At 39.6% G+C, this 13,700-nt stretch overlaps 3 protein-coding genes across 3 annotated transcripts; all 3 read left to right on the top strand.

Annotated features, from left to right (window-relative positions):
- The first annotated feature begins 1,192 nt into the window (after positions 1 to 1,192).
- Positions 1,193 to 1,601, top strand: LOC143736490 (histone H2B-like). Its single transcript, XM_077227196.1, has one exon. It carries the CDS (start codon positions 1,207 to 1,209, stop codon positions 1,579 to 1,581), a length of 375 nt encoding a protein of 124 aa, XP_077083311.1. The 5' UTR covers positions 1,193 to 1,206; the 3' UTR covers positions 1,582 to 1,601.
- Positions 1,602 to 4,708: 3,107 nt separating this feature from the next.
- On the top strand, positions 4,709 to 5,154 carry LOC143736484 (histone H2A-like). The gene has a single exon (XM_077227189.1). The coding sequence runs from the start codon at positions 4,718 to 4,720 to the stop codon at positions 5,102 to 5,104; it is 387 nt and encodes a 128-aa protein (XP_077083304.1). The 5' UTR covers positions 4,709 to 4,717; the 3' UTR covers positions 5,105 to 5,154.
- A 727-nt stretch (positions 5,155 to 5,881) lies between these two features.
- LOC143736478 (histone H3) lies at positions 5,882 to 6,358 on the top strand. Its single transcript, XM_077227182.1, has one exon. The coding sequence runs from the start codon at positions 5,903 to 5,905 to the stop codon at positions 6,311 to 6,313; it is 411 nt and encodes a 136-aa protein (XP_077083297.1). The 5' UTR covers positions 5,882 to 5,902; the 3' UTR covers positions 6,314 to 6,358.
- Positions 6,359 to 13,700: the final 7,342 nt, after the last annotated feature.

Here is a 13,700-nt window from a genome sequence, read left to right as displayed (position 1 = left end):
GGTTTAACATAAGTATTACCAAACCATCAACATCTCCATCTTCACTCTCTGCTGGATTCACTGTCACTATAACCTCATCTTCCTCATCACAGTATGACACCTCACCCTCATCAACTGCCATTTATATTTTATACCTTTTTAAGGTGCTATAGAAGATGTATAGATATAGTATGTGAAGTGCTATTCTTATAAGTGCATTAAAAATTCAATATTTTACTCTCTTTTCCAAACAAATATATCTGTATTCCAACCTAGTATGCCTGGTTTGGCCTCATGCAATTCCATTGTGGTGCAATGCTGCCTTGAGGCAACACTTTTTTGTTATTTCCTCCAAAAATATTTGATGATATACAATGCAAAGTACTTGAAAATACTTATTTACTTACCCGTGAAGGTGACTCATATTTTTGTGGGTGATTAACGATTGAAAATTCACTTTTCATTGGGGAAAATATGGTGCCCTGTGCACATGTGCTGAAAAAAAGACACAAAATGGATCCCTATAGGTCATGTGACCACTTGTTTTGCACCTTCATTGATTGGTATTTTAGGTCTACCACGAGACAGGTTTGATTAATAAATGAGTGTCTCATTTTATGAACAAAAAAACAACAACTATCATAGACAATGTTGCCTGGAAGCAACATACCATGCACAGAGGATTAAGTGATTTCTGAAGCAAATACAAATAAGCAAATTTATTTTTTACTGTGTTATATTAACGATTCTGCTTTGCAGTTAAATAAGGATCGTTATAAAGACTCTCAGAAGTTAGTGGTCATTGTTTCTTTTATATATGTATATTTTAAAATGTTGTGTAGATTATTGTATATGCACAATACAATGTTCTAGTTCTGCTTCTAAATAAATGTTAAAATTATATAGAATCCTCTGCATATATGAAAGAACTCTGAAATGATTCACAATAATCCACTTATTCCGCAAAAATGCGGGAAAATGAAACAAAGGAATGGAGTCGATGTGGGGGATGGTTTATAGGTGGGTGTGATTAATATTTTAAAGCTTCTGATTGGATCGCCTACAAGTCAGTGAATGCTTAATGTGGCCAATGAGATCATTCTATGGGTTGGTCCAGGAAGACTAAGAGTGTCGTTCTTCCTCTTCGAAATTAGCATAGAGCAGTGTATAAAAACGCCTGTAGTGAGTCAGCATTATTGTTCTTTGAGTTTTATCGAGTGAAGCATCATGCCTGAACCAGCGAAGTCCGCACCCAAGAAGGGCTCGAAGAAAGCCGTCACTAAACCCGCCGGCAAGGGCGGAAAGAAGCGCAGAAAGTCCAGGAAGGAGAGCTACGCGATCTACGTGTACAAAGTCCTGAAGCAGGTTCATCCCGACACTGGGATCTCCTCCAAGGCGATGGGAATCATGAACTCTTTCGTCAACGACATCTTCGAGCGCATCGCCGGTGAAGCGTCTCGTCTCGCTCACTACAACAAGCGCTCCACCATCACATCGAGAGAGATCCAGACCGCCGTGCGTCTGCTGCTGCCCGGAGAGCTGGCCAAACACGCCGTGTCTGAGGGCACAAAGGCTGTGACCAAATACACCAGCTCAAAGTAGAGCGAGCTCAGCTCAACACAAAACAACACAAAGGCTCTTTTAAGAGCCACACATATTATCTGTGAAAAGAGCCACAATTTTTTGTTGCAACAGATTTAAGAATTAATAGGTGTAATTTTTTTGACGTTCTTGCTGATTTTGGTGAAAATTAACGCGGTCAGCAAAGTTTTAACTCCGTTTAGTTTTTCATCAATATAAGATTATTTTAACTGGCTCAAAATTAAGCCTTTTAGGTTACAAAACACATGTATAGGCTATATATATGTATAATCCATGAATCTAAAGTACGTTGATGTGTTTTTATTAGAGCTGGAAAAATACAAGTAAACTGGGCAGAGGCGCATACTTTTTTATTTTTATATGAGGCAGACAATAAAATGATTGTCAAAGATAAAATTTGATATAATAAAAAATAATAAATATTTTGATTATATATATACATATGCAGGAAACTTACATCCTCTTAAACCTATGCTTTGGTCTCATAAAAAAAGGTCAAACAGACTTCTCCATATATATATATATATATAGAATATATATATATATATATGATTAAAGAACTCAATAACATAAAATAATAATAATATATAAAGAATAAATAATATGTATAAAAACACAATCATTAACATTGACCATTTTGGATACACCAGTTTGGAAAATGTCACGGCTTGATCTGTTTTGACTTTTTAAAGATATTCCATCTGAAAGGAGCATCATAAGCAAAGGGTCCTGGTGGGATTTTTATTATTCATTAGTATTATTCTTTTAAAATAAAAAGTTAACCTATTTTGTTGTTTTATAGAAATCATGTCATTAGAGATCTGTTAGCTTGAAATATAATAAACCTGAAGTTTCACACATTCAGTATAACATATCAAATAGTGGCATCTGTCTCAGCTTTTACTGACATTTTTCAAGTTCGAAATTATCAGGTTTGTGAGTAAAAACGTGTATGTGCTGAAATTGCACCACTGTCAATGGAAAAAAAAACATTTCTCATTGATATGGGCCTGTTATAAAACTTCTGTTATATCTGCTCACTTGCATCACATTACTCACTTATATCACATTACTCACTTATATTACAGTACTCACTTACATGACACTGCTCACTTACATTACATTACTCACTTATGAATGGGGTGGATTCTGGAATCCACTGCTTCTTAAATGCATATCTAATGAGTGATTATAATCAAGGTATTAATCAATATTTTTCCTTCTAAATATCAAATGAGTTGAATGACTTCTCTAAGGCTTATGCGATTTTACTTTGTTATAGAAGTGTGATTTTCAAAAATGTTCTTTCTTGTATTCTTTCAAAGCCTTTATGAAATATCTGAGAGGTAGCTGAGGGTCTGGCTCAAATGCCAGGAATACAGTAACAGTGCTTGCTCATTATAGTCCGGCATCCAGAAATGAATAATGGACTTCTTTAACATGTGTCAATACATACATCTGCTTTTCTAGGGTATCCTGACAACTATGGTAATTAAAGTCTATAATTTAAGGGACAATTTCTTTGTTAAAGCCTTACTTTCCAGTTAGATTAAAGTGTCCTCTCCTTGAGAGAAAGAATGTATTATCTGGATGTTTTGAAGACTCTCCTGTTTATAGTTAGAGCCTTGGCCAAATCCAACTTTGAAAAAGCTGTGTGTCGTGTGTGTGTGTGTGTGTGTGTGTGTGTGTGTGTGTGTGTGTGTGTGTGTGTGTGTGTGTGTGTGTGTGTGTGTGTGTGTGTGTGTGTGTGTGTGTGTGTGTGTGTGTGTGTGTGTGTGTGTGTGTGTGTGTGTTATTCTTTTTGGTTACAGGTTAAGGAACCACTGGCATTATTGGAGATGGCTGAGTTGTTGTTCTGGGCATTCTGGCACCCAGCAACCCAAATCTGTGACCTGGAAGGTCACGACGTGCCTAACTTCAGCTGCATAATCCATGGAGATATGCTTCAGTCTATCTGTATATGTGTGGAAAATTACTATGTTTATAATTGTTTTAGCCAATCAGAGTCATTCAACCTGAAGCAAGAATGTATCTTAGACCCTGGTGGAGAATACAGTGCTATGCATAAGTTTAGACACCCATGCTAAAGTAGACTAAAAAAAAGGAATAAAAAAATCATCTTATGGAAATTGACATTAATACCTTAATAAAAAAAAAAATGAGGAAAAATCCAACCTTTGAGGACACCAATTTTCTTTGTGAATGAATAATGTATTGTAAATAAATAAATGTTCTTCCTTAAAATACAGGTTGGGTAAGTCAGTACACCCCTGTGTTAAATTGCCATAGATGCAGGTAGATTTTTATTTTTAAAGGGCAGTTATTTCATGGATCCAGGATAATATGCATCCCCATAAAGTTCCCTTGGCCTTTGGAATAAAAATAGCCCCACATCATCACATACCCTTCAGGATTTTTTATTCCTCTTTTTAGTCAACTTAGGTCTATTTATGTTGAGCACTGTAGATCCTCTTCTTAATCATTAATTCATCTTTGTCATTAGGATACTTACCAAAAACTTCTAGGGACGAAAGAGAAACACAATGAACATAATGGCCAACACGTGAAACAGATCAGTGAAAACAAAACGCACGTGGAACGTAACACTGCAAAAGGATTCCCGACCAAGTATTGAGTGCATAACTGAACATAATTATTTGAAGGTTGACTTTTTTTGTATTACAAACACTTATTTTATTGGTCGGATGAAATATGCTAATTTTGTAGGGTTTTCATGAGCTGTATGCCAAAATCATCAGTATTAAAACAATAAAAGACCTGAAATATTTCAGTTGGTGTGCAATGAATCTAAAATATATGAAAGTTTAATTTTTATCATTGCATTATGGAAAATATTGAACTTTATCACAATATGCTAATTTTTTGAAAAGGACCTGTATAAATGTTTGTACTTCTTTGTATTTTCTATCAAACATTTCAATGGTTTAATCTCCTCTGTCTTGTGATCATTCCGGCCAAAAGGGGGTTTGGCTTTGGAGGGAAGTTCAGTGATTGGTTTGAATCTTATCACAGTCTAAACCAATGGGCGACTGGCACTCTCGCTTAAATATAGTATGTTGTAAACACTGAACTTAAATCTGTTAACTTCGTCAGGCGGTCTTAACTAATTTTAATAATGAGTGGAAGAGGTAAAACCGGGGGAAAGGCTCGCGCTAAGGCCAAGAGTCGCTCTTCCAGGGCAGGATTGCAGTTCCCCGTCGGCCGTGTTCACAGGCTTCTCCGCAAAGGCAACTATGCCCAGCGCGTCGGTGCCGGAGCTCCGGTGTATTTGGCCGCTGTGCTCGAGTATCTGACCGCTGAGATCCTGGAGTTGGCTGGAAACGCCGCTCGGGACAACAAGAAGACCCGTATCATCCCTCGACACCTGCAGCTGGCGGTGCGCAACGACGAGGAGTTGAACAAGCTTCTTGGTGGCGTGACCATCGCTCAGGGTGGTGTGTTGCCCAACATTCAGGCCGTGCTGCTGCCCAAGAAGACCGAGAAGCCCGCGAAGGGAAAGTAAACTGACGGAAGCTTCTCTTCAAACCAAAGGCTCTTTTAAGAGCCACACAATTTATCCATGAGAGAGTGATTTCATTCGTTCCAAATGCCATTAAAGTCGATTTGATCAAATATGAAAAATGTTGCGGTTTAATGCCCATGAATTGACCGTTCTTGCACTGCTTACAATAATGAACAAAATAACGAAATTTCTTACGGAAACTAAAGCTATTGTCTGAGATTACATGTATAAATAAGTTTTCCAATGGAGCTTTTTTTAGCTGACAAGAAATGAATGCCCCTAAAGAATTTCAATGAGTAACATTTTGTTATCCACTCACACTGCACTATTTATAGACTTAATGAATGTATTATGGAAGTGCATATAGTTTTATTAGCATGACTAAAAATATTTAAACTGATATATTGATATAAATACAAGGGAATTAAACCTAACGTAGTTAAGTGTGTGTACTTATCTCAGTTTTTACTATTAGTTAAAATACTATATTTTAAAAACCAATCACGGGTTTTGCTGTACAAATTTACCTGATTTCGCCTATTTCATCATGTATAGAGAAACAAAGGATGTTTGGGTGGGAACAACAAACTGTCGTTTCTTGTTTGAAAACAGGAAGCGCGCAACCATTGGCCAAATTTCATTTACAGACTCCAGACAATAACCAATCGAATGCCTCTGAAGCAAAGCCATCCAATGAGCGCATGACAGCCCTAGGCTTAAAATACGCTGTGTTGTAGTGAACTCTTCATTCTTCCGTTTTTTTTTTCCCGCAGCAGCAACTAAAAACCATTGAAAACAATGGCAAGAACCAAGCAGACCGCTCGTAAGTCCACCGGAGGAAAAGCCCCGAGGAAACAGCTGGCCACTAAAGCCGCCCGCAAGAGCGCACCCGCTACCGGTGGCGTCAAGAAGCCTCATCGCTACAGGCCCGGGACCGTGGCGCTGAGAGAGATTCGCCGTTATCAGAAATCCACTGAACTGCTGATTCGCAAACTGCCCTTTCAGCGTCTGGTAAGAGAAATTGCTCAAGACTTCAAGACGGATCTGCGCTTTCAGAGCTCGGCTGTCATGGCCCTGCAGGAGGCGAGCGAGGCTTATTTGGTGGGTCTGTTTGAGGACACCAACTTGTGCGCCATCCACGCCAAGAGAGTCACCATCATGCCCAAAGACATCCAGCTGGCCCGCCGCATCCGCGGAGAGCGCGCTTAAATCCACAGCACTCCTACAAACCCCAAAGGCTCTTTTAAGAGCCACTTCAATGTCTGTATGAAAGATGATTTCCATGTTACGGTGTTTTTAAATATGAACATAAATCCCTCTGCGGTCTTATGCTATTTTCATACATTACTTCTAACAGCAAATCAAAAGGAATTAATGATTTGTTTTTAGTGTTCTACCAATATTTTTAGCTATATTGAATGTTTATTTAGTTATTAACCCTCATCTTCTCCCTTCCCTGTAACAAATTCTTCCCTCGCGGGTCAAAATGACCTAAGTCTAGAGATGGGATTTATGGCTCTTTGAGGGGATCCGGATCTTTGCGATCCGTTCCTTTCAAAGAGCCGTTCAAAAGAACGGCTCTTTTGGCTCTTTTTAAATATTTAGTCAGTTTTAAGAAGTCAGCTTTGGGGGCATCTCAGTTTATCCTGGAAATAATCACTGGGAGGAATGATGAGGTGAGATTCGTAGTCAAATAATTAAAACTCAGATATCACACACCAATATCTGAGTTTGAATTATTCTGAAATATTGATTATTACCTCATTTGTCATGTGTGGACTATATTCCATAGGGTTGCACAACATCCCTCTGCTTAGAAAGTGACATCACTATTTTGGATTTACCTTTAGTACAAAGTGTGTGCATGTGTAAAGCTATGTTGACTTATGTTATTCATACAATACCTACTCACAAATAAACATCAAAAACAAAGCCGGCTGCAATGAATTTCTGTGCAAAACAGCTTTTACTACAAACACTTCCACACAAGAACATTGTTATCACAAGAACATTTTGATAAAAAACAAAAAATATTTAAAGTTGTAAATATATACTGTAGATACAATAACATGAACATGAACACAAAATGCAATGTAAATAAATACAAAGCAGTTCCTTACTTTATGGCTTTTTCTGCATCTCTTTCTTGTCCTTGGGCAAATTTGCATTAAGGAAGACAAGAGCTCTGACCTTTTTGGGCTTAAGGCGACTTCTCCTCTCTGAGATTATCTGTCCAGTTTTCGAGAATATTCTCTCAGAGGGAACTGATGTCGCCACAACACAAAGCTTCTTGGCCATCAGCTTGCTAAGCCTGGGGTAAACAGGGGCTCGACTCTCCCACCACTTGAGGGGATCCTCATGTGTTGGAAGAAGAGGCTCCTCCAGGTAGGCTCGCACTTCCATGACAGCATCGGCGGTTGGATTCCTGGCTTCCACTGTTCCGGCTACCTGCTCATAGGGGTGGGAGATATAACAATGGGAGATACAATTTTTATGTGATTAGATTAGATTAAATTAGATTCAACTTTTGTCATTACACAGTGTAAGAGAACAGAGTAATGAAATGCAGTTTAGCATTTAATTAGTAGTGACAATAGTAGATTTGCATATGTACAGTATGTGCAGTATGTACAGATTAAACTGATTTCATTCTAGAGATTTTTAGAGACAAAAATGTGAATTATTGTTGCCACCCTTACTTCCTCATGGAAATAGCTCCAAACTATTGATCCAGCACCACTGCCTGCTCCTTCCAGTCCTTCCACAGCTGGTTGCTGTTGGATGGATGTGCCACTGCTAATTCTTGCTGCTGCAGTTGACAGCCTTTGAAACGTCTCATCTGCTGTTCTGCCATCAGGGAAGGCCATCCTCTTAAAGCGCGGGTCAAGTGCAGCAGACTCTGCTAGTATGTGGTTGGCATGAATCTTGTGGAATCGCGATGACATACTCGCACACAGACTGTCGATCACACCTTGCGCTGCCGCTGTTGTAGTGTTTCGCCGGAAATCAGCGGTGGCTCTTTGAAGTCCCCTGGCCAGCACTATGACCTTCGAGGCTGTCAAGTAGCTGGTAAAAAAAAAAAAAAAAAAAAACTTTAATGTTACAATTTTAAAGCTGAAACAATGGTAAATATTACAATGTATTAAACAGATATAATTGTGGTATCAAATATCCATATTTTTTTTTATCAGGAAACTGGCATGCAGGCTACATAAATCTACTGACAATGATATATATTCCAGTGTATTACACAGATATAATAGATATAATTCTAATATGGTATAAAATATTCATAATTTACTATCAGGTACTATGCATGCATGCTAAAGAAATATACTGCTGTGCAACCGAGCTACATACCTTTCTGCACTGAGTTCCACAGTGACTTCCTCAAATGGTTGCAAGATTGTGCACATTTCTTGCACTGTGGTCCATTCCTCCTGGGACAGGTGGCGGACAAGTGCATTGGTGACGGCCAGGGTGGAGATTATGGCATTTTTACTGGCAATAAAGCTTTTCAACATGTAGTAGGTGGAATTCCACCTTGTAGGACAATCCTGTTTCGGTCGGAGCTCCTCCATCTTCATTTGTAGTTGAGTCTCCTTCAGTTTTTGTGCCCCCACGGTGCTTCTGTGAAAGTATTCCACTGCCTCTTTCACCTTATCAATGATGGGCTTTGAAACTTGCAGGGCATCTCTTACCACCAGGTTAATAGTATGGGCCAGGCATGGTAGGTGCATCCATCCAATGGTTTTTATAGCCTTAGTAACATTTGCCGCATTATCGGTTAGGCAGCACACTACTTTCTTGTCCACCCCCCACTCTGCTGCAACACTAAGCAGCTGTTGTGCAATGTTGTCTGCTGTGTGCCGCTCACTGAATTCAAAACAGTCCAGGAGGCAGGAGGCCACACGGAAATCCTCGATAAAATGGCAGGTTACAGACATATATGATACTGTCGTTCTTGAAGTCCAACAATCTGTGGTTAAACAGACAGCTGGTACTTTTGACACCCTTCTCTTCAAAGATGCTGTCTCCGTGTCATACATATCCGTGACCTTCTGGGCTAGTGTCTTCCTACTTGGAGGAATGTAGGAGGGGTTGAGCGCCTGTGAATATTTTTTGAATCCTGTGTCCTCCACTATTGAGAAAGGCTGGAAGTCAGTGGCTATCATCTTTGCCAGCTCTTCGTCTATCTTCTCCTGTCTTAATGGGGTCAAGACAGGAGGTAAATATTGACTGATGGATGTCTGCTTTCTTTTTGGTCGTGCCTGGCCAGGCGATGTGGTGGGCCCAGTGGGGTCAGAGGCTGCTGTGGCTGCAGTTGCACTTGATGTGGAGGCAGAGGAGGCAATGGACACATCAGTGTCACTGTTGTTGTCTGAGTCTGGCTCTGCTCTCAAACCTGTGAGCTGCAGTGTTGGGTGTTGAGTCTTCAAATGCCGGTGTAAATTATTTGTTGACCCAGACTTAAATGAAATTACTTTGTGACAAATGCTGCATTTAGCCTTACTGTTTTCTTCGTGAGAAAAGTGCACCCAAATGCTGCTCCTTTTCCTCTGGCTCATTTTCAGACGTGTCACGTGTGTGTCTTCTTAGTTCGAACTTCGAACGACCCGCTATCCGCTATGACGTTGGCACTGAGAGGCACTCGCATGTGTGTTTTTTTTTTTTACTGGAGTAACCATGTGACGGCAGCGTGCACAAGTCATTGGCTCCGCTCCTACCCAATGACAGAGGCACGTAGGTTTTTTTTTCACTGGAGTACTCACGTAAAGGATGCGCGCGCGACCGCGCGTGCACAACTATCATGCTAGGCAGTAGCAGTGGCACCCCTGCGCTGAGTGCGCCCCTTCCACTATAACTGAGGAGCTAATTTGTGTGCATCTGTGTGAAACACGCATAGGTAAAAAAGAACGACAGAAAGAACGGCTCCCCTCCAGCCGCGACTCGGCTCCCATCGTTCATGTTTATGAGCCGTTCAAAAGAATCGGTTCGTTCGCGAACGTCACAACTCTACCTAAGTCCTATAATTATACTTTATGATTGGATCGATTATAATTGATTTAACTGTTATCCATATTACTGAAATCATACCTATTTACACTAAAGTATCAAAAGACTGATCTCGACTTGGAAATGCGTAACTGGTGACGTTTACTAGAACCGCCCATTATTGTGGTTTCAACCATAGCACTGGCGTAGCCACGGGTGTGCCAGGGTGTGCCGGTGCCACCCACAGTAGCAGCTGGCACACCTAAAATAGATGCAGAATTCTCTTTTAAAGTTTTAATAAAAACGTTTCCTAAACTTGGACTATTGTTGTTTACCTAAAATATTTGTACATTTAAAATGTATTTTAATTTTTTAATTATTATCGTTAAAAAAATATCTGCCGACATTCGCACTGCCAACCAATCCGCAAACAGCCGCAGACTGGTAATACGGTTGTGCTGTTGAGTCTCGCGCCTCATGAGGAGAAATAGAAACAATGAGCGCAGTTCACACAAAGAAACTTAATGAACATAGAGCGGTTAAAAAAATAATGTGGAGTTTTCATATTTATAATATATGATATGATACAGTTAAGCACCACGACTGCTGAATACCATCACGATTGAAAATATGACACTGATTTCAAATGACAGTTCAATAAACAAGTAATCAATATCAAGTCACTTACATTTTAGACACAATATTGACTGTTTTTCTATTTGAGCAGCGAAAATAGTTCCAAACAAACATCCCAAGAACCACAGCGCAGCTCACCGGAACACAACTGCATTACTGAATGATTCCGCGCTTTGAATGAATCGATTGAGTCAAAGATTCAATGACCCATTAAACAACTACCTCATTCCTTAACGATTCAGCCGTTTGAACGAATCATTTGAATAAATGACCGAATAACTCACTCATTAAGACAGTCACCTGCCGGCCCCTACTGGTGGTTTAGTTTCGTGTTTAAAAGTAGGCTAAATTCTTTCCAATATCTTTTTTGTATCTTCAAAAAATATTTAAAACAATCTCGTAACATTATTTAATGCAGTTGTAATTTTTCAGTGTAAATTAATTAATTTGATTGGTAACAGCATAGTGTCTAATTTTTTCAATTGAATGTATTGATCAAATCTAAGAATTTAAAATGAAAGATGAAGCATACGTTTAAACCGATTTCTGCATTTTTACTTGGACAAGAGAATGGCTGATTTACTTGTTCGAAGGACAAGCACAAGTAAAGCCTTAATGTTGAACCCTGAGTTATTTTTTATATACTGTAAGCCTAGTATTAGGCCTATGTTTATGTGGCAAGCAAGTTTTACACATCAGCCCAGTCTATTCTGTAAAGTTAGTGATAAGCCGGGTCCGAGTTTTTTTTTTGCACATTAATTTGACAATAAATGTGGCACACCCAATTTTTCTTATGCACAGCCAAGGACGCTTTTCTGGCTACGCTAGTGAACCATAGACATCATATATGATATCTATGGTTTCAACTAGGTCCGCTAGCCGACTATAAATTCTTCTTCGGTGTTTTTTTTGGTATTTGATTGTTGTGAGTTGAAGAGTTTCTGTGCAGTTATGAATTACGTAGAAGGAAAAACTCAGGGGTTCTTTTAAAAGCCATCCATATCTACAGACAAAGGGCAAGATCCTAGGTGGTGAAATGAATCTAGATATTATAGTGATTCATTATGGTGTTTGCCTTGTACTGTGCCTTACATGAATTCTAAAGCAATTTAAAAATAAGAATGCTCGCGCATTAGTCGTGGCGCTCTCGTGAACTCATGTCAGAGGCCCAACCGGAAGAAAATGTAGCCTATAGTTGAATAAGATATTTTTTTTTTTTTGCGCACAAAAATGATAAACTTAAATTAAAGCTGCAGTAGGGAGTTTTGAGAAAATGTTAATTTACCCTGAAAACTTGAACAAGCACAACTTACAGGTCCAACCCCCTGGCTCTCTGCTGCTACAGCCCTCCCTCCACAGCTCCTCCTCCACAGCTCCTCCCTCCACAGCTCCTCCTCCACAGCTCCTCCCTCCACAGCTCCTCCCCCACAGCTCCTCCCTCCACAGCTCCTCCCCCACAGCTCCTCCCTCCACAGCTCCTCCCTCCACAGCTCCTCCCCCACAGCTCCTCCCTCACAGCGGAGCCTGCCGTGAACACGCAGGCTAGTAAGCAGGACCACCGATGACGGCGGATTATAAACAGTTATGGAACATTCTCTAATAGGGACGAAACATCAACAATATGCTTTACATTGACTATGGCCTTCCCATACTTTGACTACAAACTTGGTCCTCAAATCATTATGTATTTTGAAATATATGTAACTTTATAACGTTGCACTTTTCTATAAGTTATAAATAGCTAGTAAGATAATGTTAAAGGATTAGTTCACTTTTAAAAAAAAACTTTTACTGATAATTTACTCACCCCCATGTCATCCAAGATGTCCATGTCTTTCTTTCTTCAGTCGAAAAAAAAAACAAGGTTTTTGATGAAAAAATGCCAGGCTTTTACTCCATATAATGGACTTCAATAGGACACAAACGTTTCAAGGACCAAATGACAGTTTCAGTGCAGCTTCAAAGGGCTTTAAACGACACCAGACGATGCATAAGGGTCTTATCTAGAGAAACGATCGGTCATTTCAAAAATAAATAAAAAACGTTTAGTTTTATAAGCACAAATGCTCGCCTTGCTCTGTCCTGTGATGCACGTTCGTGATCCTGTTCGAACTCGTTCATCAAAATGAACTAATCTTTTTTGGAGTCATTTCGTTCGTTGAATGAACGAAATGACTCCGAAAAAGACTCGTTCAAAATGAACATCTTTTTTCGAGTCATTTCGTTCGTTGAATGAACGAAATGACTCGAAAAAAGATTCGTTCATTTGGATGAACGAGTTTGAACAGGAGAGTCACGAACGACGGTACGCGCTCGCGCTGTGCAAGAGAGGGGTGATCAGCGCGTACACGAGCGTGATTGACACTGCTAAGACATTCCTCCTGGCTCTGATTGGTTGTTTCTGACCGGGAGCGGTGTATTTCTGCAAATGGCAATAGGACCACAGGGAGGAGCCAGAGCTTTATTTTTTCACAGATTATCTGTCTAATATTCTACTGTCAGGACATAATGACAGTTTTAACAAATATTTGTTTACAAAAGTTACCTACTGGAGCTTTAATGTTGAGCCACTGTAGTCATTTGGACTATTTTAACGATGTCTTTACTAACTTTCTTGGCCGGCAGATGCAATTAGAAGTCTATGAAGGAGTGGGACCGCTCTCAGATTTAATCAAATATCATTATTCGTGTTCCGAAGATGAACGAAAGTCTTATGGGGTTGGGACAACATGAGGGTGAGTAATTACTGACAGAATGTTTGGGTGAACTAACTATTTAAGTAAAGTTAACTAGTTAGAATCACTGTTGGATTTTACAGGGCCCTTTCAAATTAAATGCTCAACCCACTCTCTAGGAATCCTTGGAGGGAGATAAAGGAGGGCTTAGTAGGCAAACATAGGTAATAACTTAAGTAATACTGTTCTCTGGGCTAAACAACAAACAATGTATGCAAGCATTTGGTTCC

Source organism: Siphateles boraxobius, unplaced genomic scaffold, assembly GCF_051911475.1.
Source record: "Siphateles boraxobius isolate OS27281-9 unplaced genomic scaffold, OSU_SipBor_1 130, whole genome shotgun sequence".
Lineage (NCBI taxonomy): Eukaryota > Metazoa > Chordata > Actinopteri > Cypriniformes > Leuciscidae > Siphateles > Siphateles boraxobius.
Note: the sequence above shows the minus strand (reverse complement) of the source record. Positions and strands in the feature narration are given on the sequence as shown.